Here is a 24,124-nt window from a genome sequence, read left to right as displayed (position 1 = left end):
TTACTTGATTAATACGTGCGAAGGGGGTGGTGCATGACCAGGTGAAGAAGGAGCTGGGGAGAATGACGGATATTGGTACTGACCTAATTAGCTAGTAGTGAACAAGTGAGCGCCCCGGCCGGAGAGCAGATCAGGTGACTAATTAATTGGGAAGGGAAAGCACTAAACAGCAGCGAGGAGAGATCAGACCGGAGGCTGGCCAAATTGATCAGGATCGACTTCGAGGCAAATAGTGATTGGAGTGTACGTTTTAAGGTTGAGAGAGAGAGAGAGAGGCCTTGAGAATTAATGAGATACAGACAGAGACAGGGTGGGAGCTGGCTCAATATGTATATGACTATGTGACGGGTACGTACGTACGAAGTGATGATCAAGAATAATATAGCGATGCATGGGAAACAGTCAAAACAGAAAGAAAAATACCCTTCTAAAGTAGAAATTAGGAGAAACACGTCTTTAGTCCAAGAAAGTGAAGATGAAAATCCCCTTCTAGTTTTCACTAAATAAATGTGTGAGCGAATAAACATGTACGTATTTAATACACATAACACCAGCAGTAGAACCAGCTGCTGCTGCAATTCCCGCCATTTGATCAAGAATATATATATCTATATGTTCTTGTCATGAAAAGCTGTGGGAGAGAAATTACGAATGCGATACAAAAAGAGGAGGATATGACTTTGGAATAATGTCGTTGAACGGGAGACCTCTCGTCCCGAAATTCGCCGCATATGAGTGATGATAATCTGCACCACTGTCAATTACTACTACTCGTCTCTAAGTAACAATAATATATAATTACTAGTAATATATACATACATATATCTATATATACACACACATATGATATGATATGATGTGTGATCGATGTGAATTTTGTATTGCACACGCACACACGTATATATGTTAGTAACCTTCAGAAGCTGATCTGCATGAAAGATCAGACTTCAGAAGAATAATGTAAGGAATTGTTTTCTCATTCCATTGTACCTCTCCTCGATCTACAATAACTAATTTGTACCAGTATCCTACATCATGCGCTGATCATGCAAAGTGCCAAATCCCTGCGGCTATTTTTTTTTTTATAAAATTCCCGACATCAATTTCGCTTGTGACTAAATTTGCTTCAAGAAATTAAAACTTCATGCTCATATGCGGTGGATCGAGTCTTGAAAAAGACTGTCGATAGGAGAAACTGTCAATTTGCCTTCCGTGTCGCTATATATATATTATTGTGGTGATTATAAGTAGAGCGAGCTGTTAATCGAAAATAGTTAGTTATTTTTTATAACGCTCGTCATTCTTTGAAATGAATTGAGTTAAACTTGACTCGACTCGCGAACAGTAATGTAGAACTTACGTGGTGAAGGAAGGAAGATAGCTAGCATTCACTCTGATAAATAATAAGTATATATATGCATATAGATGGAGACGGGGAGGCCTAGTAATATAGATTGAAAGTATGCAAGCTGAAAGTAGGAAATTACGGGAATTAGAGGGGAGGATGAGGCCGGAATTGCACGTGAGGTTTGCAAGTAAAAAGAAAGCAATTTCCTGAAAGTCCGTGGAATTTACACGTGCTGCGATCACAATCCAAGGTCTCGATCGGATTAAACAAAACGGACAAGTGTTTAGAGTTGAATGGGGATGGAGTCTACATATAGTCTATACACGGTGACCTGGGGACGGACGGCTTTTTCTTTTAACCCAAAAAAGTAATAAAATAAAATTTGCCAGTGAGCAGACGAGACGATTTGTACGCTATCCTCCAGGCTCCAGCAGCTGCATGCTGAATCTGCTGCTGCCGGGTTTTCCATCCAATCCCCCTTTCCCTGGGCATACAAACGGCCATCTATATGTATGTATATATATATCATCTCTGGTCACAAATTACGATATGTGATCCACACATTATTTCACCCATTCTGCTCTGCAACCTTTCTTCTTTTTACCTTTCTTCTTTTTCTCTCAAGAGTGGAATCCAAACTTCACAGAGGAAAGGATAAGGAGAAGAAAAAACGAATACAGTTGCAATGCATCATTTGTACACGAATAGAATTGAGAAGAAGAGACACACACAATAATGTTATATAATCAAGTAAGGGATTGGAATAGATATAAGTATTTAACGCACTTTAAAGTTAAACTACTCTGCTAGGCCACTTTAAACTAAGGGTTCGATTGCTGGTCAAACACGGAGACGGAGGCTCCCTTTTCTCGCATCCATTCAACTGTTAATATGGCAGCAAAACAGCTAATCTATAGGAGGAGGAGGCGAACCATTTGTTTCCATTACAAAACAAATAGTGCCGTCACCTTTACGATCACTGCTTTCCTTAAATTATTACTATTAATCAAGCTTAAATTAATTTAGTATTAATTAATATTGGAGGCCGGAGAATCATCAAATCATTAATTCATGTCTACTTTGTAAGTTGTACCATCATCTCTACCAAAACTCATTCACTCACTGCATAAATTTCAGAGTCTAAATATTCCCTTCTTGACAGATCCGGTGCAATGTATACTACTACTTGTACATTGCCTGTGGATCGGTGCAAACCTCAATAATACTTTGAAAACAACAACACAAGTAACCCCTTCGCTTTCTTCTTCTTCATCCCCCCCCCTCCTCATCCTGATTCACTCTGAAAAGTTGGAAAAAAAATTGTAGTATTTTTCGTGATATGATATATATGAAATAAAAAGATGATTGCAAAGATAGAATGAAAAATGTGACTGCAATGCAATCAAATATATATATATATTTTCAAGGAGATATACTGCTAGTATTCAGTTTCGAAACATAAAGTAATAGTTAATGAGTTAACATACTCGTACTATACACAGGATCTGTATGTATTGATCCCGCCTTGGACTGATTGTAATAATCGAATTGTAGCGTTTTGAGTTGTACCATTGTGGGTTACAACCCCCCCAAAAAAAAAAAATGGCGCTTCATATCGGTAATCGACCTCTCATGCATCCACATAGGCGGTTTGGACCGCGTAGCTCTACTGCTTTGACAAATTATACACCCTCTCCGGATTAATTGGTTCAATGTTCCAGTTGCGCTGGATGCTCAATGGTTCTGCCGTGGATATATGCAAGACCCTGGTGTGGTAATTGTAGAGCGTCCTCCGATGCCCGATGCTTACGTATGTGATACCGGCAGCTCCAATTTTCCCATATAAATTAGCCTGCAAGCAGAAGAATAAATCCAAAACGTAACGCATTAGATGAGTGTGTAGATTGCAACTTGTTTTTGAGATCTTCCTCTAGTCATTTAACCGGAGGCCTCCAAACAAAGACTATGAGCAGTACCTCATTTGCTTCATCCAATGCACTCGTAGCCTCGTCCAATAGAGCCAAGTATGGCTTGGAGAGCAGCAGGCGTGCAAATGCAAGACGCTGCTGCTCACCCAGTGAAAGGACATTAGACCACTCATTTATGGAATCCAGACTGTTACAACGTGATAATAGATACCCAAGTCCAACATCTTCAAGAACTCGTCTTAAATCATCATTTGTAGGAGGTGAAGGCCTCATGCTCTGGCAGCTGATGCTCGGGGTACGAATTAGGAATGGCAGCATAGCTATGCAATCAAAGAAATTATCTCAGTGGAATTCCAAATGCTCTTTTGTCGAGACCACTAAGCAGCATGCCATGTCGACATTAAGATAGCCCATCAAGAATTTGTTTCATAAACACACAGATATTGGAATCCACCAGATACACAATGAGAGAAAGGAAAGCTTAACCAATATGACACATAACTATAGATAAGTTACTAACAAAAAGAAGGAAAAGCAAGGGAGGTGGAAGCAGGTTCACCAAAACAGTTAAAAAAGGATGAGTAAGCAAGTCTTGATTGACGACAGTCCATCACCATATTAGTATGCTAGGAAACAATGAGTAGCAATGCTTCAGTTCCAGAAAACTAAATGAGGATGCTGTAAATTGCACAAACCCACAATTTCTTGCCCTAGTTTTTATGTTCCATCTATTATAAAATGATATATGTGCCTAGTCCCCGTGCAGACTTGGTCAACAAAGCTCCAATCCACTCAAAGTTGTGCCGTAAAAATGCTACATTGAAACAACTTCTAAAAGTGCATTTCCTACATATACACATGGCTGGATGCGGCCACTTTTCACACCACCCTCTCTGCCTTTTTCAACTACCTAATGTATATAACCTATCATTCCCCAGTTAACAAGCTATTGCCCAAGATTTTGCCATTACCCTGATGCCAACAAAAGCACTTCAAACATGGCCTGTCTTCACGCCAATCTCATCCACTTCTCATCTGAGAGTTAAACCATGCATGCAGCTTTACTATTTACAAATGAAATGTCACTCCTGAAGGTCCGCTTGCAATACAGGAAGCGAGGAAGTTCCTAGTTCAATGCTTTAAAGAGCAAGCTTATTCCTTCATTTATTTAACCTCAAACTCTAAAAGCTACAGCAAGGCTTTTTGATGTAAATTTTCAGAAAAAAATAACCATCTTCCCTTGATGTAGTTATGTAAAACTTTACTCCAATCACCCGGATATGGTTGACTTTGAGCCTTCTAACATTAACTTCAAGAATTGCAAAACACAAAGAGTTGTTCCAATTTCTAGAAATGATCAACTGTAAGGGAAAATTTTTATAATAGAAACTAAAGCATGTGCCAAAAATGCTAAAAACAGCAGCACAAATCAAGCTGTGGATAGTTGTTTGAGACACAAAAGGCCCTGCTTCCATACATTATGAAGTAAAATCTGGGTGTGAATAGGGATTTTAGAAACTTATCCAGCCACCATTTTTTGACATCACATGCACAATAAAAACACGACAAGATTGAGGCAAATCGAGAGGCAAAATAAGGTACTCCATAATCCAGTTTCCATACACAATAGTACTCAAAGATTTGGGGCAAGAAATCAGCAGCACTAATACATGTTACCTGTTGATTTAGCAGCATCCAATGCAGAAGTTGGATCTCCAGTCCAGGTAGGATAAAGTAATTGCTGACGAAGTGTTCCTAGCACCATATATGGTTTTTGGGGAAGGAAGAATAGACTTCTAGTGCTCCCCTGTCTAAGGCTGTGCAGATTTCCATCTGTCTCATGTGTAGAAGCTACTACACAGGAAGCTAGCTCTTGAGAAATGGATGACTGAGGATCTCTAGCATCCTTTACGTAGAATGTGATTTTTCCATGACCACTGTTCCAAAGGCCTGCTAGAGCTCTCAACAATGATGTTTTGCCACTTCCACTTGGTCCTGCTACCTGTTAAGTAAGGGATACATTATTGATTATCACATTCCATAGAATCTTACCAAACTAACATATGAGTGAAAGAGAAGATACAGAGGGAATCCAACCAGCAAATGATCATTCTCACATATCTCAACCGACAAGTCCCTTATAAGTGTTGTTCCACTCATTGGCGTTTGAAGGGTCAAGTGCTCAACGTCAAGTAGTTTTACAGACTTGTCAAGGGAAAAAGATCCATTAGTTTCCAAGGTCTCCATTGCACTTATACTGCAGAAATTAATCAGGATTCTCTCCATGGATTCAGATCGACCTTTTATATTCTGGCTATCCAGGACATCATCAAATTCACCTGTACCATTGCAAGATCTAAAGTCTTCATACATAAGAACTGCAGGCAATTCCAGACAAAATCACAGAGATCTAACTACAACATTTTAAGTACCATATTCCATGTGAAGATAATTTCTGCTGGAGAGACATATAGCTACATACACACGTCATTTGGTTAGTTTATGTTGCCAGCATTACTATATTGTCATCACTTCACAAAATGTAAAAATTTTCAGGTTGCTAATTTGCAGAAAAGTTATGGTTGCCCTTTGAGGTTTTGAGAAAGTTTAGGCTGCCATCTGCAAAGTGGCATACTTAATTTTTTTGGGCTTCCATTCCTCCAAATGCATTTTTCCTTTGGGTTTCATCTGAAAATTTGAAGAAGTTCACCAATTGAATCAGATTATCACAACTAGTACACATCCAGAAATGATGACAAAGTAAAAAAATAACCATGTATGACCATTATCAGTGAATTGCTCATTTCATTAGTATAGTATCTACAAAATTGTATTGAAACAAGTGGGATGATAAATCCATATCAACAATCCTATATAATCTGGAACCTGTTGGTCAGAGTGCACAAAGTCTAACCGATACAAGAAGCTTTTGACTGGTTGGAACCAGAACAGAAACATATAGAAAAGTACATGATTTGAGGTAAATAGAAAAACCAAAGAAAATCAATTATGTGCACTATCATTTTGCTCCTTGGACAATTTTTTTAAAATATCACAACACTAACCAAATACTAAAAAGATCTTAGCCATAGTTCCAAAAAAAGAAACACAGAACATCAGTCCCACAAGCTATCTTTTGTTTCTCAGAGATGAGTATCACATTCCTGCATTCAAGAGAAGCATTTCAAATGTCTTTATCCAATCATTAACTAATAAAGGCATAGTAGATTTTCAGATTTACTTATTTCTTGTAGTCCTCTAATATAAATGTGAACCAAGTTACATTACATTATTGGTGCAGAAAAACAGTAGGAAACCCTGCACAACCACACAAATTTGGTAGCTGATGAAGAGAAATGACAATAATTTGGTTGAAGGACAGCTTTTTAGCAGAAAAACCCAAGAGAGCTGAACGTAGTCTTTCGGAATTAAACTTTGGGAAAACTACTGCTCCAGTATAAACAGATGATTTAGAGGGCAGCAAAACCTTAAGAGTTGGCCCAGACTGATCAAGAAAACCTTAATAAAGCATATGCCTAGCACATTTACATTCCTAGTAAATCAGTTTTAAACAACTACTGCAGTATTTTAGGAAAACAAAAACAATAGCAAAAGTTGATGATGCTGCTGAATTAGTTGATTCTTCAAAAATCAGACAAATCAAAACACAAATGCAGATCAAGGAACTCTTGAGACAGTTAACATCTCAGAGAGCTCCGGACAGCAGGATGGCACTCTAATGGAGGATATACAAAGTTTAAAGGTGTTGTTTCAAATGTGCTCTTTTTGTTTAGTTATTGAAGATAGGAATGAAATTAGTGAGCAAATCAGCTCTTATGCCTTAGGCATACGTATGGATGAGAAATGGATGAATCCTCAGAGTCATTGAACACAAGTTGTTTAGCTTTATTTGAGCCTCTGCTCTCTACTGTAAAGCTCTTACCATCAATAAAATTCTCTTAATGTTTTGGGGGAAAAAAAAGGAAGACAAATCAACCCTTTAAGCCAGAACCAATCATTTTCAAATTGTCATTGAAGTCTTCATACCTATTAATCAATATTCAAGAGAAAACAATTGTAGAGCTTCTATTTCTTGATGGCGCTATATAATTTTAAGAGTTATCAGTCCTGCATGCATGGTTTTGTGAAAAGAAATAAGAGGATGTTGCCCAAACAAGTAAGACCATATGTTGTCCAGCAAGAGGAGATGGGATACCTAATCGATCAATGATGGCTGAAAAGGCACTGATAGCTTGAAACTGGTACACAATGAGGGAGAAATCTCCAAGAATATGATTGAAGGCTGATACAGATTGATTTATAACCCCAAACTCAATTTTACCAGAGAAATACATAGGTGCTACAACTGCAACAGGGAGAACCTGTATGAGAATCCGGTAGCCATTGGTGAAGAACTCCAGATTTCTGGAAGATATCAGTAGTTGCTGTAAAACGAAAATGAACATGAGACAAGGAATCTTGAGAACATATTCAATTATATATAAACAGAAAAATATGACCAAGAAAAGAACACAAACATGACTGGTACAGAGAAGATGACATCAAAAATTCATAAAGTTAGGTGGCTTTCGCTCTTTGTTTAGGATGCTATTCCTTCATTCAAAAGTATAAAGAACTCCTCCTAGGTATGTTTGTCAGTTGACAGGTGACCTAGGCATCATTGGTTCAAAAGGAATATAGCACTAAAAATTGATTACACAAAAGAAAATGTTCTAAGCTTCAGATTTTGTTGCAACAGCATAAACCTCCCTGTTATAAGGAGGATCAGAAAGCGATCACAAAGAAATCCCGCAACATGATTAGCAATTGTCAGAAAGAATAAGCTCATCAAACTCCATTTGTAGTTTGGAAAGAATAAGCTGCCTGTTGCCTGAGCTTATCAATGGAATTGTCAGAAAGCTATGAGGCACCAAATCGTGTAGATAGAAAAGATTAGCAATTAAGCTCATCAAAAGCAATTATGTGAAAATGGTGGCAGATTTTAAGCCAGAGCCTTTACAAGGTGATCATAGGCACGTGACAATTATTGGCTTAAGTAATCCAGAAATATGCTTGAGTGGTAATGCATGTTGCAACATGATTTTCAGTCTGTAGCAATGGCATGTTAATCATGCCAAATATCATGATTTGATTGGATTATCAGATCAATATAAATTCTCATTCATGTGAATAAAGGTGCCAGATGGAGCAATATAGGCAATGTTATGTATAGACATATTAACTGCAAATACATGTGGCAATCTGGCTGTCAATCACACATTGTTCTAAAGATCTGTGAGCTATAAAAGAGAAACTCAGATGTTTCCATACAGTTAGATTTTCAAATGCGCTTCTAAAACGTTGTAACAGCAGCTGCATCTCATTCCCCTCTCCACCATAAAATGCAATTGATTCAGCATTTTCTCGTACACGTACAAGTCCGTAGCGAAAATCTGCCTCCTTTTTCTCTTGCAGGAAATTCAAGGTCACCAAGTCCTGAAATTAATGCAAACTTTCATATCATCAGAAACAAAAAGGGCATTATCTCCCAGAATAGATACATTAAACAAAGTGCGGAGACAAAAGTTACAAATATATCATGTGTGGGCATGTGTTCAAACGACTATAAGAAGAAGAAGACAAAAGTGAAATTTCGAAGATTAAAAAAAATACCTTTCCCAGGAAAATACTTATGGCTGTTCCAGCAACAGAGTAGACAAGAAGAACAGCAAAAAGTGGCGGATATATGCCATATAAGATGTTGCTAAAAGAAATCAAGTCTACTGCAGCATTGAAGAGTGTCAATGAAAAAGAAACAGCTGTTCCTGTGAAGGAACTTAAGTCATCAACGATCCTTTGGTCTGGGTTGTCGAGTATTGACTGAGATTGTATTTTATAAAATGTCTGATTCTTCAGATATCGTTCCATATAATAGCTAGTCATCCAAGACCTCCATCTTAGTGAAAGTGTATCTCTTGCATAATCTCGCAAAACAAAAAACTGCAAAATAACTTTGTGAGTATGAGAGTATGAATGCTCGACAGGAACAGAAATATTATAGCTGTTACTGCATCTACAGATCTCATTTTTTTAGTATTTTGTATCCTTCAAACTGTTTTTGAAATAATTATAGTGAAACTGTGATTCCATATTGAAGATCTACTTATTTAACATAAAAGACATAATCAATTTAATGAACTAAAATAAAATACCTTATTGTTGGCTGCATAACTAAAAGAAAATAAAATTGCGGTGATCAAAGCTCATTAGGCTTAATACTTGTATCTGTGTTAATCCACGAATTAGTACTGTGGATAATGGGAGCACAACATTCAATCAACATGTGAAACATCATAAGGATTTTAAAAACTAGAACCAAAATAGTAAAAGGTCTTTATTCCTTTTTCACAGTTCCACCCCTTTTGGCTTCCCCTTGCCCCCAATTTCACGCCTACCCTGCCCTTCTGAAAGAAAATAAATAAGAGAAGGTAGTAACTTTCGAGAAGGTAGTCATATTAAGAATTAAATTCATCCTAGGAAGTTATTTACGTACCTTTATTTTATTTATCCATAGCTTTGGTCCAACATCATAGTTAACAAAACTAAGCCACCATCTCACCTTATGATCCTATATCAGTAAGTGTTGAAACGCCACTTTCAAATAAAATCACAACACTCCTACATCAAGCACACATAGAGGTGTTATGATCACTAGTATATTGCCAAGAAAAGTAAGTTTAAGGTCCAATGTAACTTGTTCCCCCAGCTTTGGATATCTGAGAAGTACTCTGTCCATAATTGTGTTATCACTGCAAGTATTTGTACAGGTAGCACGAAAGAATGATAGCTAGCTTGTGAGTGCCTTTTTTTTTATTTTTTTTTCCTTTTTCCCATTGTTGGTTAGTGTGTCAACCTTCCTGAGATATTGCAAAATATTTTCATTAATTATTTTAAAGAAAAAGGAAAAGAAAAGCAAAGATTGTAAAGTAAAGATGGCTCACGGAGGATAAAGCCTAATTTTAGAAAGAAACAACAAATACCTAAAGAAAGTGGAGCCATCCTCACCGGAATTCCACCCGCAAAACCAGCGAGGTAATATAGCAATTGCTTGGTAAACTGCTCCTGATCCTTGTCTGCAGCACCGATTAAACAATGAAAACAAAAAGGAATTCAGACACAAAATGAGATGAGCTACGAGAAAGAAGAAGAAAGCGACAACTGTAAGGATATATAGTACGCAGTAGTAGTGATTGTGAAGAAAGGTTTTTTTTTTTTTGGGGAGGGAGGGTGGAATGGGTAGTCGTACTGGCAAGAGCGTTATAGAAGTCACGGCCGAGGAAGTTGAAACCAACACTGATACCGGTGGTTCCAAGGGTGAGAGCAAAAACAGCAAGCAGCCTCGATCTAGCCTGCACTTTGTCATCGGAGGAGTACCAATAAGGAGCAGCAACTTTCCAGAACCTCCGGGCAAGGGTTTGCAGTCTTGGCGGGGAGGAAGGAGGAGGAGAGGAATCCGGGGGAGGGGGTTGTTGTGCAGCGGCGGTTGCGAAAGATTTGGAGTTTTTCCTGTGGCGCAAGGAAACTGGCGACATGGGCAGATGCTTGAGAAAGAGAGGTGGAGGAGGAGGAGGGAAGGGGAAGAGGTAGGGTGGACAAGGAGGGCGAAATGTGTGGTCAAGTGTAGTAGAGGCGGCATTCATAATCATGGGTGGTCCATTCTTCTTCTTCTTCTTCTTCTTGGGTTTGCAGCATTTGCTGCTGCTGCTGCTGCTGCAGAAGAAGAAGAATTGAAGGGATTGGGTTTGAAATGGTAGCTGCAGTAGCACGTGACCCTGTTGAACCATTTTTTTTTTTTTGGCAAGGCGAAAAAAACCCTTGCTTGCTCCTCCTGAGCCGGAGATGACCAGTAGTATATGTTAGTTAGTGTGTTGCTATTTCTCTATTTTTCGGTTTAGGAGTGGAAAGGTAAGGCAAGGTAGGCAGTCCAGCCGGCTACCGGCGTTTTCTCTCATACAACAACCTGCGGTTGGTACTGCTAATAATCAAGCCGCCACGTTAGGCACCATACTCGTATCTCAAATCAAGAAGCAGCAGCCAGCAGGCAGTAGAGGACGCACCGGCCAATATGTCCCCAGTCCGCACCAGCCAATTATCTTCCCAGCACCTATCCAAAACACAACACAGTTAGGCCGCCCCAATCATGCCACGACAATACACAACCGTCCTCATGTCTTTTTTTTTTTTTTTCTCTTAAGGATTCATTCTCATGTCTACCTCCCTGCTCAGTTTGATATCCTTTGCTTTATTTGTGGATCCAAACGTGACCATTAGTTAGGAGCGTGCAAAATCGAAAATTTCAATTTGCCTCGTAATTCAGGATTCGGAATGGAAATTGATTTTTTCAATTTCGAATTATGCAAAATCAGTTCTATAATTCAATAATGAAGTTTTTGAAATCGAAATTTTCAATTTCAAATTCATTTTATAATATTTTTTCATAATATATATATAATATAAAATTTATATTATACAACATGATAATAATACATCTAACAAAACAAAACTCTAAAAAGAGCAAAACCTAATTTTTATCCGAATTTGATGAAGAGTTGTTTTACTGAAAAGAGCAAAAAGAGTAAATTACGAAAAAATATTTTTTAAAAAAAGGGAAAAAATCAAATTCAAAATCAAAACTAGTGAATTCAAAATCGAATTCGATTGAACGACAAAATTCCACTGATTTCAAATTCATTGCACACCCATATACTTGTGATGGTCAACTTTTTCAACCTTCATTTGGAGACGGCAAGCTGCATGGGAAGTGAGATTGATGATAATTTATTTTGAAAAAAAATAAACGGACGTGAAAATGCCAAATACTTCAGCAGCAAGTCTTTCTTGAGTTACAAAGAGAAATGGCTCTACACACAAACAGATCAATAATGTCCAATATTTCCATATACGATCCATTAACTGTTTACGCATAATACAGCACAATTGCTAGCTCCAAACGTTCCCAAGCAACAAAAAATAGGTAAAACCAGGACTACTGTTTTTCTCCGCCGGTTTCAGGCCCGCTTGAGCCCTCCTCTGCTTCTCCCCCAGTAGGCGACCACGTCCCTTGCGCCGTTGTTCCCATAGCCAATACCTCTCCAGGAGGTGGATGGTCAAACCTGCAAGTCGCACCATACTTGCATGTTCCAGTCTTCATATAATAAGGGCAGTGAATGGCACCCTGCACAGATTCAACACACAAATAAAATTTCCTTTAAATGAAAAGTTCATCCATTAAACCAAAAAAAATAGAGGTCACCTCTTTCACCAATTCAACAAAGCATTTCCCACCCTTAACTATGACATTGAGTTATAATGCCAAAGAACTTCCATGGACGACTAACTGGCCCCTTTCAAAGCATTACAAAGGCCAACAATGTTCACACTCAAATTTGGCAAACTTTTGATACTAAAACAGAGAACATTAACTTTCCTTCACCGGAAAAGGTTGAAATTTCAAGGTTTGAAAACCATACCCAATGCACTGATAACCATTTCCGACGATCCAACCAATAGGTGCGCCTCCAAACCTCTTTCTACCTTATTCTTTCTGTTTACTCAACCCCGTTCCCTCTCTGTTTCCTTTTCTTAGCCAGCTGTCCTCATTTTCTTTTACTTTGCCACTTCCTACAATTCTGTCTTCCTGCCACCAGCCACACCGCTCCCAAGACGAGCTACAATCTCCATGGCATTTTACACCCCTTAAACAATGCTTTTTTAGCTTCAAAACATTGGCAGATGCTCATTTTGATATGCGAATATTAATTTCATATGTTCCTTGTCTTGACAAGTAGCATGTCTTAAATCGTACCCAAGGCCCCCAAAGAGTTCTTGGTTTACATCGGCTCATAGCAAATGAGCATCCTAAATCATAATATTAAAACTAAAAAACATGTAAATGCTGACAAAATGAGATGCAAATTGATATCATCTCATATAAAAGGCAGATTGGCCAAACGGTAATACCAACATAATTTATGAAAGGCAGCCGCCCATCATCTTAAACACTTCTCCAACCCCAGCTAACCAACCACCACCGAGGTACTCTAGTGCAGAAATAGATTACCCTGTATGCTAAGTAGCAAAAAATATATATATTTTTGCTTTCACAAACCATTCCATGCCCAGCAATCAGACCTAAAATGTCAGCTAATCAAAATCCTCAGATGAGGATGTACAAGAAGAGGAAAGGGGGAAAATAAACATGCATTGACATATAAAAGATAAGGTACCTCTCTCCTGGGTAAGCCTGCACGAGTGAGCTTAACATTTTCCTGCTGAGTTTCCTTTCCTGATATTATGGGAGCTGAACGATCAATAGGATGATGAAATTTGCATCTTTGACCAAATTTGCAGTCCCCAGTTTTCATATAGAACTACAACAGCAAAGGACACATTCAAGAAACACATACACACGTGTGAGAGAGAGAGAGGTTCATTTAGCTAGTAAACAAATTCATTCATTCACATAATGCAAGAACTAAATAAAAGTAGAAGTCTAGCATCAACTAGTTTTATCTACACATGTTTAACAATCTCACTCGGTCAAAATTAGAGAGAGGCCAAGAGGCATCTATCCAGAGAGGTGGATTTAGCTGGTAAACAAATTTATTCATTCACAAAGTGCGAGAACTGAAAAAAAAAAAAAAGGGAGGTAGAAGTGTAACATCAATTGGTTTCATCTACAAAATTTTAACCACCTCACTTGGTCAACAATTAGAGAAAGGCCAAGGGGCATCTATCCATGATGAAATTTCCACTAGCTCTCATCAGAGCAACATACAGTTTAGAACAGTCTTATATTTTTGAGAGGAGAAAATGAACATAAGTAAAGATAATTTTGGAGTGGAGAAAGCTATTTTTTAGCAAAATGAAGACCATGCTTCCATCCAAGTCAAGAAAACAAGGTCTGCAGCTCATAAGCAAAGGAAAATCCTAAGTAGCCAATACATGTGGTTTGCCGGAAATCATATTCCTAGGACATTTAAGTTAAATTCTTGAAAATCATGGAAATACAGACATCACACGCAGTCTCTCCAGGTCGTTGTGGGTAGATAGCAGCGGCCAATCCAACCTGCAATAATAGAAATTTAACTTTTCTTAGTAGAGTGAAGTTTATGGTATTCCAGCTAGACGTACAAGGACTTATATGGGGGAAGACAAAGGCAAGAAAAGCAAGGGTTTAGTCCATCTTACATATACATCACACGAAAGACAAGTCTGCCAAAACATGTATTAGATATTGTACAAAGAGCTGTAAGCATAAATGATCTCTATCTCACCGTTGTCTGTGTCAGCCTTGGGTCAAAAGTCTGCAGGATAGATGCAGCTGGATTAACAATTCCGATGCTTAAATTTGGTGCAGGAGAGGCTATATACGCTGCACCTATAGCAGCAGCAGGGGGATTGATTGCTGAAATTCCTAAAAGATTAATTCTCTAGCATTGTGTTGACGAAAAAACAAAAATGCACTAAACAATATTTAATAACACATCTTATGAGAAACATTTACCATTTCTATCTGGGTGATTGTACCGACATGTTTGACCATACTTGCAGCTGACTCATGATGCAAGGAAAAAAAATGAAAACAATCAGAAAAATCATCCCTTCTAACAGAATTTGAAAAGGAAATGAAGAAAGAAGAAAGTGGTTCCAGCTGTTCATAGCCTGCTAAACTCACCTGCCAGTTTTCAGGTAGAATGGACAATCAACTTCTCCCTGTCAGAGAGAAAAATGTCTAAGCAGAATATAAAACTCAGAGCCCAGATTTCAAATATGGCCACCGAATCCCAGAAGCGAAAGTTATAATATACATTAAAATTTTATCTAGCATTTGTTGGAGTTTGACAGGGAAGTTTAACTGTTCATGAACAGCACTATATCAAGCCACAATGTCAGGAGCTTCATGCTACCACAATGACCCTTTTTTTTTTCTTTTTTTGATGTCCAGAGTTTTGAATGAGTAACCAAGAGCCAGAAGTAGAAAAGGAGTTATAAAGCCTCCGTTAAATATGGCATCTGCTACTTTTATATATTCAACAATCTAACACATATTTTCAATTTTGACCGTTAGATTTCATACAGTTAAACTCCTTACTCCATTTTCACACAATGAAAATGGAGTGTGAAAATGGTTGTGTGAAAATGGAGCAAGTATATAATGATAGTCTTGTTTTAAGCATATATCTAGTATTCCAATGCATGTTCTCCAACCCCGAAAGACATATGAAAATCCAAATGTGTTTAGTCACATAGTCAACAATGTAATTCCATTGTTAGAAATCCAGTTAAACCATATCAAACATGTACCTCATCTGTCTTTCAAAATTTAGCTTGAATATTACGAACTTCCGAATCTAACACAAGTTATAACTAAGAATTTTCAGTACAAGGTTGGAAGGTCATGACTTTGGAAATTAAGGGAAAAAATGTTGTTAAAAAAAAAGAAAAAAAGATTGAGCAAATGACACAGATTCGTGACTGAAGATGATAACATGTTGAGAATACAATTAGACACAATACTAGGGATGCATTAACTTTGAATTGGAGTTCAAAGAAGATTAAACTATCCTCTGGGACCAACATAGGAAAGTTACCATCAATCTATGGGCTAATTCTCCAAACCTCATTGATTTTCTGGTTAGGAATGCTTAGAGAGACAGGTTTGTTTTGTGTTCTTGGACAAAACTGCTAGAGGATGATTTGAATAACCTCTTTTCTGATAAAAGCAGATAAAGAAGCTATAGGTAAATTCACCACAGCAGATTCAGTTTAGGAAGGCAAAATTGACTACAAACCAATGACATTAACAAGCTGATGCATAGGCTTAGACTGCAATGAGAAGGATCAAATTCTCTGAGATGACAATGACCTGAAAAGTAATATATTAACAGTATAAAAATGGTAATCGGATATTGTATACCGTAAACACAACTTAGACTTGTCTATTTGTAGTTAGCCCATTTATAACAGGGTTTAATCAGACTAATCAGGAGAAATAAACACATAAAAAGAAGGAAGAAAAAAACAGTGATTCCAAATGGCAGGAATCCATTATTGGAGCAACCAATTATTGAGAAATTCTCCTTAGTAAAGCCTTTATTTGAAAACAGGCATTCAGGTGACAAAATTGCATTTCAAATAAAATGCCACCTCATGTTTGCTTGGATTTCATAATATGGGTGAATCCCTATTAAACTTGTTATCCCAGGTGAATGGATAAAATTAATTTGCTTTGGTTGTTTGGAAATATTTGTACTGCGATAAAGGCTGGATGGTATCATTATGCAAAATGAATATGTTGCCTCTTATCTTTATCAAGTCCATTAATATCATTTTTTATTTGCAAGATCTATTACTCAAAAGAAGACTATTGTGGATTGGATTAAATTAAAACTCGTCCGGTAACTAAGCACTCCTGATCCAGTTCATGAGAGAGAGAGATAGAGAGAAAGCGGGATGTTATTTGGATAATGAAGGTGAGCTAGCGATTTACCGCTTACAATGTACTCCAACCCAACCACTCCAAACTAATGGCGTGTGCCCATTGCTATACCCCTGTTTGACAAGTATTAATTAACTAGGAAGAAATATTTTATGACTTACCAAGTCCTAAAGGCTTACACCCATCAGTCACTAATTCCACCTCATAACCAGGCAAATTATTTGTATCTTTCATGATTAGCAAATAAAAAATTCAGATATCAGACTTCATAAATTCCCAAAAAAGTAATTTACTGCAGTCTAGTGCAAGTATGATTAGCGTAAGGTATTACCACTCTAATATGCAAAAGCAAAATTCCCATAAGAAATGGCTCCCTTCATAGAATTCATATATGAGCTAAAGATAAGAAAGCATATGTTAAAGTATGCTCAGCATAAGGTATTACCACTCTAATATGCAAAAGCAAAATTCCCATAAGAAATGGGTCCCTTCATAGAATCCATATATGAGCTAAACATAAGAAAGCATATATTACCAATCTAATAGGCAGTCCTTTCGTATTATGCATCATTGCTGGAGTAACAGGTGGCTTCACTGCCTTGAAATCTCCACTTGTTTCATTAGTAGATAATTTGCTCTGCTCACCAAAGCTATTTTCTTGTCCAGCTGTTGATATCTGTAGATCTTTTGGGTGATGAAATTTGCAGGTTGCACCAAATTTACATTGTCCAGTCTTCATATAGAACTGCTTGAATTTCAGATCAACTTAGTCATGAACATATAAACTGATATATAACTAAAAAAGCAAAAAAGAATCCTCAATAAGTAAACCTATATCATACCGCACATGGAGGTTCAGATGGCCTCTCAGGCAATACAGCAGAATTGGTCTCCAATGCAACCTAGGGTACCAATAATAATACAAAACAGTGAAACAGCATGTTAACTCAGAGGAACACATAATTGCCAATTTCAGCAGAGCCTACCAAAGGAGTTATTTTCTCTATTGGGTGGTTAAATTTGCACCTCGTTCCAAATTTGCATCTTTGTGTCTTCATAAAAAACTGGTACATGAGGAATAAAAGAAATGATCAGTCAACTATGGACTACAGTCATTTTTAAGCTACTAAACAACACAAAACTTTTGCTTACCGGACAATCTGGCTCTCCTGGTCTCTCTGGTAAGGGTTCACTTGTATCAACAAGTGGGACCTACATAAGTTCATGGTAGATGTTCCTCAATTTTGCAGGCAAACCACTATTAAAAGTCAAAGGTGGGAGTACAACCAAACTAAAGTAGGAAGCAGAAAACAGAAATTGTGATACAAATCCAATTCATTATAACTAAAATACTCGCAAACTTTTGAAGAGAAGAGATTAAATGTCTAAAAGCTTGAAATGCACAACCAATGAAAGGCGTCAGCCAAATTTTAAATGCATGCCAATCTGATAAGGAGAAAAGCACCTGAAATATTAAGAAATACCAGAATCTAACCATCAATAGTTTCATCCAGAAATTTCAATGGCAAAATTCAAGCAACCAGAAACACTAAAGCAAGACACCAGATATAAAAGCAACATCATGTATATAGTAATTTAAAACTCCAATAGTAGACCTAGATTCAAGTTACTGCCAGACTATCACAAAAACTTTCCCTCAACAAAGATGTGAATTTTATGCAATCAACTTGTCATAACATGTAATAAGAACCCAGCAGACTTTGACTGTTAAATACCAGAATAAATTATTTCAATCTTCATATTCTATGCTAGTTACAAATACACTTCCAAACCCGCAACTAATTGCATTTTCAAATATGCTGCCTGAATCGTTCAGCAATTCTAACTTATCATGTGTTAACAGGTGGTGCCGCCAAAGCACATAACAAAGAAGTCAGCTGACTTTTAAGAGGTATACAACTAAAATGACACTGTTGAGCTCATAAAATGAAGTGCCTAGGTGTGTGCACGCGCACTGAATGTTTCTATGAGAGATGACCAAGTTCCAGCATCACATGTTCATATGCAAAGGCAGACAAGAACTGCACGCAATTGAACAATGAAAAAGAAAACGAAAAAAAGTCAAAATTGCTAATGAGAAGTCAAGACACCTAGAAAATACTGATGAGATTTATGACCATATAATGATGGAAGTAGTTATCTAGTAGTCTTAAAAGGTAAAGATGCTAAAAACAAATGAACCAAAAGAAGGGTTGAACAAAAGTTACTAGCATGTGCAGTTACACGGTTTCACTGCATGATGCAACTCAAGGTAAAAAGCCATAGATTGGTCTACCTACCACTAAAGCAACTTAAGTTAGGAATATCATATAGTTCACCAGAACAGAATCTATAGGACACCACTTATATTTACTACGTTAATAAGGTATGTAGGCTCTGCTAGCTGAACATAGAATAATAATCATAATATCTAGTAATATAGTAAATAATGCACGAGCTCACTAGTAGGATAGATAATAGCAGTAAACCATCACCTCTTTCCAATCTGGGATTCCACCCTCTGGAACCCAAATAGGATGGTCAAATTTGCAGCTATCTCCATATTTACAGGTTCTTGTAAGCATATAATAGGCACAGTCCTTCTCTCCAGGTCTCTGGGGATAAATGGGCAAATTGCCTGCACTCTCGAATCTAGGGCGCTTGGCTAAAGGGTTGGTGGAAAACCAAGCTTCGGTTTGCCCAATTGGGTTATGGGCACCAAAAACAGTCTGATGATAGAGTGCTATGATAGATCATAGACATATAGAAAAAGAAAAGGAAAAGACACATCAAGATATACCTTAATGTATTAGCATAGTTTACATGTTTCAAAAGGGCTAGCAAAACAGAAAATCCAGAAAGAGAAAATAAGATGAATATTACAATGTACAATCGTTGCAATTATGAAGACTAGCTAAATATGAAATTACATGTTTTAGTGACCAATATTACATCATACATATAGAACTTATATCTCATCTTTTGACGTGCCAAGAAAAGGAATCATGGCTGGGTAAGAAAAGAAACAACAGATGAAGCAAAAGTAAGTGATAAATGCCTCAGTTCTTATGAAGAAGTGGAGAAAGAAGATAAGCACAACCAGAAAGCCAGGCATTCCTCGTGGCTACTTAGCCAAACGCTCCTTTCCTACCAAACTGGAGGGAATTGGCGGAGATAAAGAGTAAGATTATGAGTCATCACATCTGATATGTGGAGGCAAATTGATCCCTTCTTTCTGCCACTGACAAGTTAAGCACTCTCAGATTGATGGAATCAAAGAAAAGGAAAGGAAAGGAACAGGAAGGATTAGATGGTCTGTAGGATATGTAAAAGAATGGTATGGAAATAAAGGGAGTGACAAGATAAAGCTATAAGACTCAAGTTTCATTTTGCCCAAAAGTGGATAGACTCGAAGAGATAGAAAACCATTTTAATGAGTACCCTAAATTATATAGAGTTTTTAATAATTGTTCCCTTTCCTATCTGTCCTCTTACACAAAAATTGTCTTTTCCTATCACATTTACCCCAACATGTTAGATAAATACTTCTTTTATTTACTCCCCTTTCCTTTCTTTTCGTTTCCTTCCATCCAAACAGCATCGAATTATTTTCTCCCTTCCCTTCAACTTCCTCCAAGTAAGAAGAAGATAAACATTTCATTCCATATTCTCTGCTTTCTTGAGCCAAAGATACTGTAAGACCACAGACTCTAATAGGAAATCCCTCACAAGCCCCCTGGTTTTGTTGATTTATGTACAAGGCTAGGCCTATATGGCCCGTAATAATCTATTGAAAAAGGCACAAGTCCTGTCAAAACTTAAAGACAGTTTTTTTAACAGAAAAAACTATTTTCCAAACATCATTTCGAGAAATAGATACTTGATCCACCAAGAAAAATTGTATTGATCAAGCTGAGCTTAACATGATGCAACTACCGTCATAGGATGACTCACTCAAGTTTCTATCAATATCGGGACCTCAAGGAAAAGGCTTCAACCATAAGAGCACTGTGCAAGTAGATGCTACTTCAGCTTCAACGTTAAATTTCATGGCACAACGCCTCAAGACACCGGAAGTAATCAGCAAATTTAAAGTTGTACGTAAGATTGAGATTCTCTGACCAACTATTCATCAAATTCACTTCAGCCAGGTGGTTTGATATTCACCGGTTGACTAGGAGTTATTTGGATGGGCAAAAGCATACAATGATCATGAGATCTGGATAGCAGTTAGCAAGTAAGACATCAACAAGATAACTAGTTTCCATCACCCAAAAAAATGATGAAACCAAAATTCAAGTAAACGTCACTTATTAATAGAGTTTCATCTTCACATTAAAGCAGCAATCACAGAATGTGCACGAGTGAAAAGACTTTAAAGGACTTGCTCCTTAGCTAAACCATACTCTCTGAAATTGCATCCACAGACCTCACTTGTGAATAATTCAGAATCCCACAGGGAAAAAAAAAGGAAAAGTGTTTAGCAATCATTTGGCAGAACTATGTCAAGACCGTTCTTCTTCATGTTTGGAACAACCATTTAAATAACCGTGGACTAAGCATCATACTGGAGAAATGATCGAAAAGAAAAAGGCAGTGGCTTTCATTGAAAGTCAACCCAAAAGAAATGAAGCTTAATGGGTGAGAAATGGCCGTAGGTGGTAATGCAGCAATGAGTAGTTGAATGATAGGCTAGGGAAAAATGGAGGGAGTAAATAAATCGGGGGAGAAAGCCCTTACCTTGGGAGGAGGAACGTTTTAAAGTAGCCAGAATAAAAGGGTCAGCAATGTCAACACCGGGAGGGCCAGGCCAGGAAGAAGAAGAAGAAGCGGGCTTGGAGGTTGTGGTGGGAGAAACGGCGTCGAGACCTGGAATTCTAAACGAATAACTGTCGGAGTGGCTGAAGAGGCGGGCCGCTGACGAGGAGAAGAGCGGGTCGGAGGAAGTTAGGTACCTCGAAGAGCCCAGCAATGATGAGGTGTCGGAGGAGGATAGGAATGAGTCTGCAACCATGGATCTTGAGCTGTTAGTATTATACAGATTAGCTGCTGCTGCTGCTGCTTCTCCCCCTCCACCGTAGTTACTGCTAAAGTTAAACCTGTACATCTGATTCGCCATTCAAATAAGCTTGTACAGAAGAAGAACTCAATTATTATTAAAGCCCTAACTACTCAAAAACACTGGTGGGGGACTCTCCTCTCCGCCAGTCTACAGTCTCCTCCACTGCCCAGAAAATACATATAGTATATACATACAATAGACAGTCGACGGTACCAGGTTAAAAAACGAGGTCTCCGTGTGACTTGTACTTTCGCCGAGTACATACATTTACTTATTTTATGCTCATCCAATATTTCTCTATCCTATCTGTCAACTAATCTACCGTGGTTCGATTGAGATAAGATGGAATTACTCATTTTTAAATGAGAAAATCGTTAAAAAAGTTCTTCACATTTTGTAAAATAATTTTTTTCATCCCTTACTTTTAAAAATATAATTTTACATCCCTTACAAACTTATATTGATCAAATTTAGTTCCTACCTAAGTTTCTGACTAATATTTTATCGAAATTCACCATGTACTTTGCACGTGATTATTTTTAAGAGTAAAATTGTTAAATCAAAATTGATATAATCTGATCTATAGTCCATCATATTTTACAAAATAAATTTTTTCATCCTTCACATTTCACAAATTGAATTGTTTTGCCTCTCACATTTTATAAAATAATTTTTTTCATTCCTAATTGATCATGTGTACAAGTAGGTTTTTTCTAAACCCATATATATATATATATATATATATATATATATATCTATTTGATTTCACCTGAATAGTATGAATAATATGTAATATATTTCTATTTCATTTCAACTATTCAGACTAAATCAAATAGATATATATATGATTTTAAAAAAATTGTTAGTTTTTCATTCATATTCATTTTCTTTTACTCGAAAATTAAAAACAAATAAGATATTTAATCCTAAACATTATTGAGTATTTATATCGAATCAAATTTGGACAGAAAAAATAAAAAAATGAAAAGTAAGACAAAAAAAAATAAGTATTTAGCACTTTCAAATTTTAAAACAATCACAAAACAAGTACTTCAACTATTGATCTTAAAGGTGGTGAGTAGAAACTTTAGATTTAAACTGCAATTTGTTAGCATGACTATAGAATTCGAATTAGAATCCATTAATTAGATGGTCTTATTATAAAACTCAATAAATGAATTATTAGCAAAAGAGAAAATGCCACAAATATTGAATAGGTTCACATAGTAAAATTAAATCGATATATACATAGGTTTAAAACAAAATTATTAGCAATTAGCCTATTTAGGTGAAATCAAATAGAGACACATTAAATGCTATTTATAATTTTCAGGTGAAATCAAATAAATATATACATGAATTTTAAAAAAAAATTATTCATACATATGGTCAATGAAGGATCAAATGTGAAATGTAAGGGATTATAAATCTGATTATGTAAAATTTGATTTGACAATTTAGTATCCCAAAAATGAACAGCCCATATTGGAAAATAATCCTATCCAATGTTTGGTTGAAGATTTGATGAAATAAGATTACTATATTAATTACTAAAGTACTCTTTAATTTGTAGGATCATTAAAATAAAATAATTTAATAATTTGAAACTTTAAAATTCTAAAGTAAATCAAGATTTTGATATATAAAAAGTTGGATTCACTCAAGCTCAACCTATTAAGGCCCTTAAAAGTAGATTTTAATATAGTTTTTTGAATCTAAATTAGAATTAAATTGAACAAAAAATCAAACCAATATAAAATATTTTTCTTTGAGTTGAGTTTGAACTTATTGAAACCTTCATTTGTAAAATCCAATTGACAAGGTTATGTATTTATATAGAATTTGGTTGAGAAATTATGATTAGTAAAGGCAATTTAGTTCAAGGGTAATAAAATCCTTTTATTGTGATGTAAGTAGGGGCAAATTAGTCAAAAACTTTTAAATTAATTAATAGGGGTACATTTGTCAAAAATTTTAAAATAATGAACAAGGGCAAATTAGTCAAAAAATTTTAATATAATTAGTAAGGGCAAATTAGTCTATTTATTATCATATTATTATGTGAGATTATGGTTATATAATATTCCGTATGAATTTGTATCATTCACAAGTGCAAACTAGTCCAAGTAGTGGCAAATTAGTCAAAAAAACTTTAAATTAAAGGTAAAATATATTAAACCCCCTTGTGATTTGGGTTATTATCATAAAGCCTCCTCATTGTTTAAAAACTCCCATATATACTCCTTGTGCTTTGGACTTCTTTGAAAAATGGATGGAAATCATCC

General features: G+C 36.6%; 2 protein-coding genes across 6 annotated transcripts; both read right to left on the bottom strand.

Moving 5' to 3' along the window:
- Window positions 1–2,767: 2,767 nt before the first annotated feature.
- Window positions 2,768–11,469, bottom strand: LOC113770123 (ABC transporter D family member 2, chloroplastic). Of its 2 annotated transcripts, none has more exons than XM_027314492.1 (9): window positions 10,583–11,469; window positions 10,342–10,409; window positions 8,950–9,276; window positions 8,608–8,772; window positions 7,493–7,721; window positions 5,374–5,615; window positions 4,954–5,278; window positions 3,325–3,596; window positions 2,768–3,200 (listed from the first exon to the last, which is right to left on the bottom strand). In XM_027314492.1, exons 1-9 carry the CDS (start codon window positions 11,118–11,120, stop codon window positions 3,015–3,017), a joined length of 2,352 nt encoding a protein of 783 aa, XP_027170293.1. In that variant the 5' UTR covers window positions 11,121–11,469; the 3' UTR covers window positions 2,768–3,014. The 2 variants fall into 2 exon arrangements, with proteins under 2 accessions (XP_027170293.1, XP_027170294.1); XM_027314493.1 differs by having other exon boundaries at window positions 10,342–10,404; window positions 10,583–11,062.
- A 661-nt stretch (window positions 11,470–12,130) lies between these two features.
- Window positions 12,131–22,010, bottom strand: LOC113772114 (zinc finger CCCH domain-containing protein 37). Of its 4 annotated transcripts, XM_027316670.1 has the most exons (13): window positions 21,733–22,010; window positions 21,518–21,654; window positions 19,273–19,520; window positions 17,930–17,989; window positions 17,764–17,841; window positions 17,620–17,679; window positions 17,313–17,522; window positions 15,014–15,051; window positions 14,843–14,889; window positions 14,613–14,752; window positions 14,351–14,404; window positions 13,563–13,706; window positions 12,131–12,511 (listed from the first exon to the last, which is right to left on the bottom strand). In XM_027316670.1, the coding sequence occupies exons 1-13, from the start codon at window positions 21,894–21,896 to the stop codon at window positions 12,323–12,325; spliced, it is 1,569 nt and encodes a 522-aa protein (XP_027172471.1). In that variant the 5' UTR covers window positions 21,897–22,010; the 3' UTR covers window positions 12,131–12,322. The 4 variants fall into 4 exon arrangements, with proteins under 4 accessions (XP_027172471.1, XP_027172468.1, XP_027172469.1 ...); XM_027316667.1 differs by having other exon boundaries at window positions 21,518–22,010; XM_027316668.1 differs by having other exon boundaries at window positions 14,613–14,743; window positions 21,518–22,010.
- Between the last annotated feature and the right edge of the window lie 2,114 nt (window positions 22,011–24,124).

This window comes from Coffea eugenioides, chromosome 5 (genome assembly GCF_003713205.1).
Source record: "Coffea eugenioides isolate CCC68of chromosome 5, Ceug_1.0, whole genome shotgun sequence".
In the NCBI taxonomy this organism is placed as follows: domain Eukaryota; kingdom Viridiplantae; phylum Streptophyta; class Magnoliopsida; order Gentianales; family Rubiaceae; genus Coffea; species Coffea eugenioides.
This window is presented reverse-complemented; position numbering and strand designations above follow the sequence as displayed.

Bases quoted from the DNA above. Each gene is read 5' to 3' on its own strand.
- LOC113770123 (XM_027314492.1), bottom strand. From the start codon at position 11,120: ATGGTTCAACAGGGTCACGTGCTACTGCAGCTACCATTTCAAACCCAA. The intron at 8,773-8,949 runs GTATTTTTTTTA...CATTAATTTCAG, and splicing joins TAAGTATTTTCCTGGGAAAG to GACTTGGTGACCTTGAATTT. The intron at 5,616-7,492 runs GTATCCCATCTC...GCAATGGTACAG, and splicing joins AGCCATCATTGATCGATTAG to GTGAATTTGATGATGTCCTG.
- LOC113772114 (XM_027316667.1), bottom strand. From the start codon at position 21,896: ATGGCGAATCAGATGTACAGGTTTAACTTTAGCAGTAACTACGGTGGA. The intron at 17,680-17,763 runs GTAGGCTCTGCT...TTGGTACCCTAG, and splicing joins TAGAGAAAATAACTCCTTTG to GTTGCATTGGAGACCAATTC. The intron at 17,523-17,619 runs GTATGATATAGG...AAATTCAAGCAG, and splicing joins CATCTGAACCTCCATGTGCG to TTCTATATGAAGACTGGACA.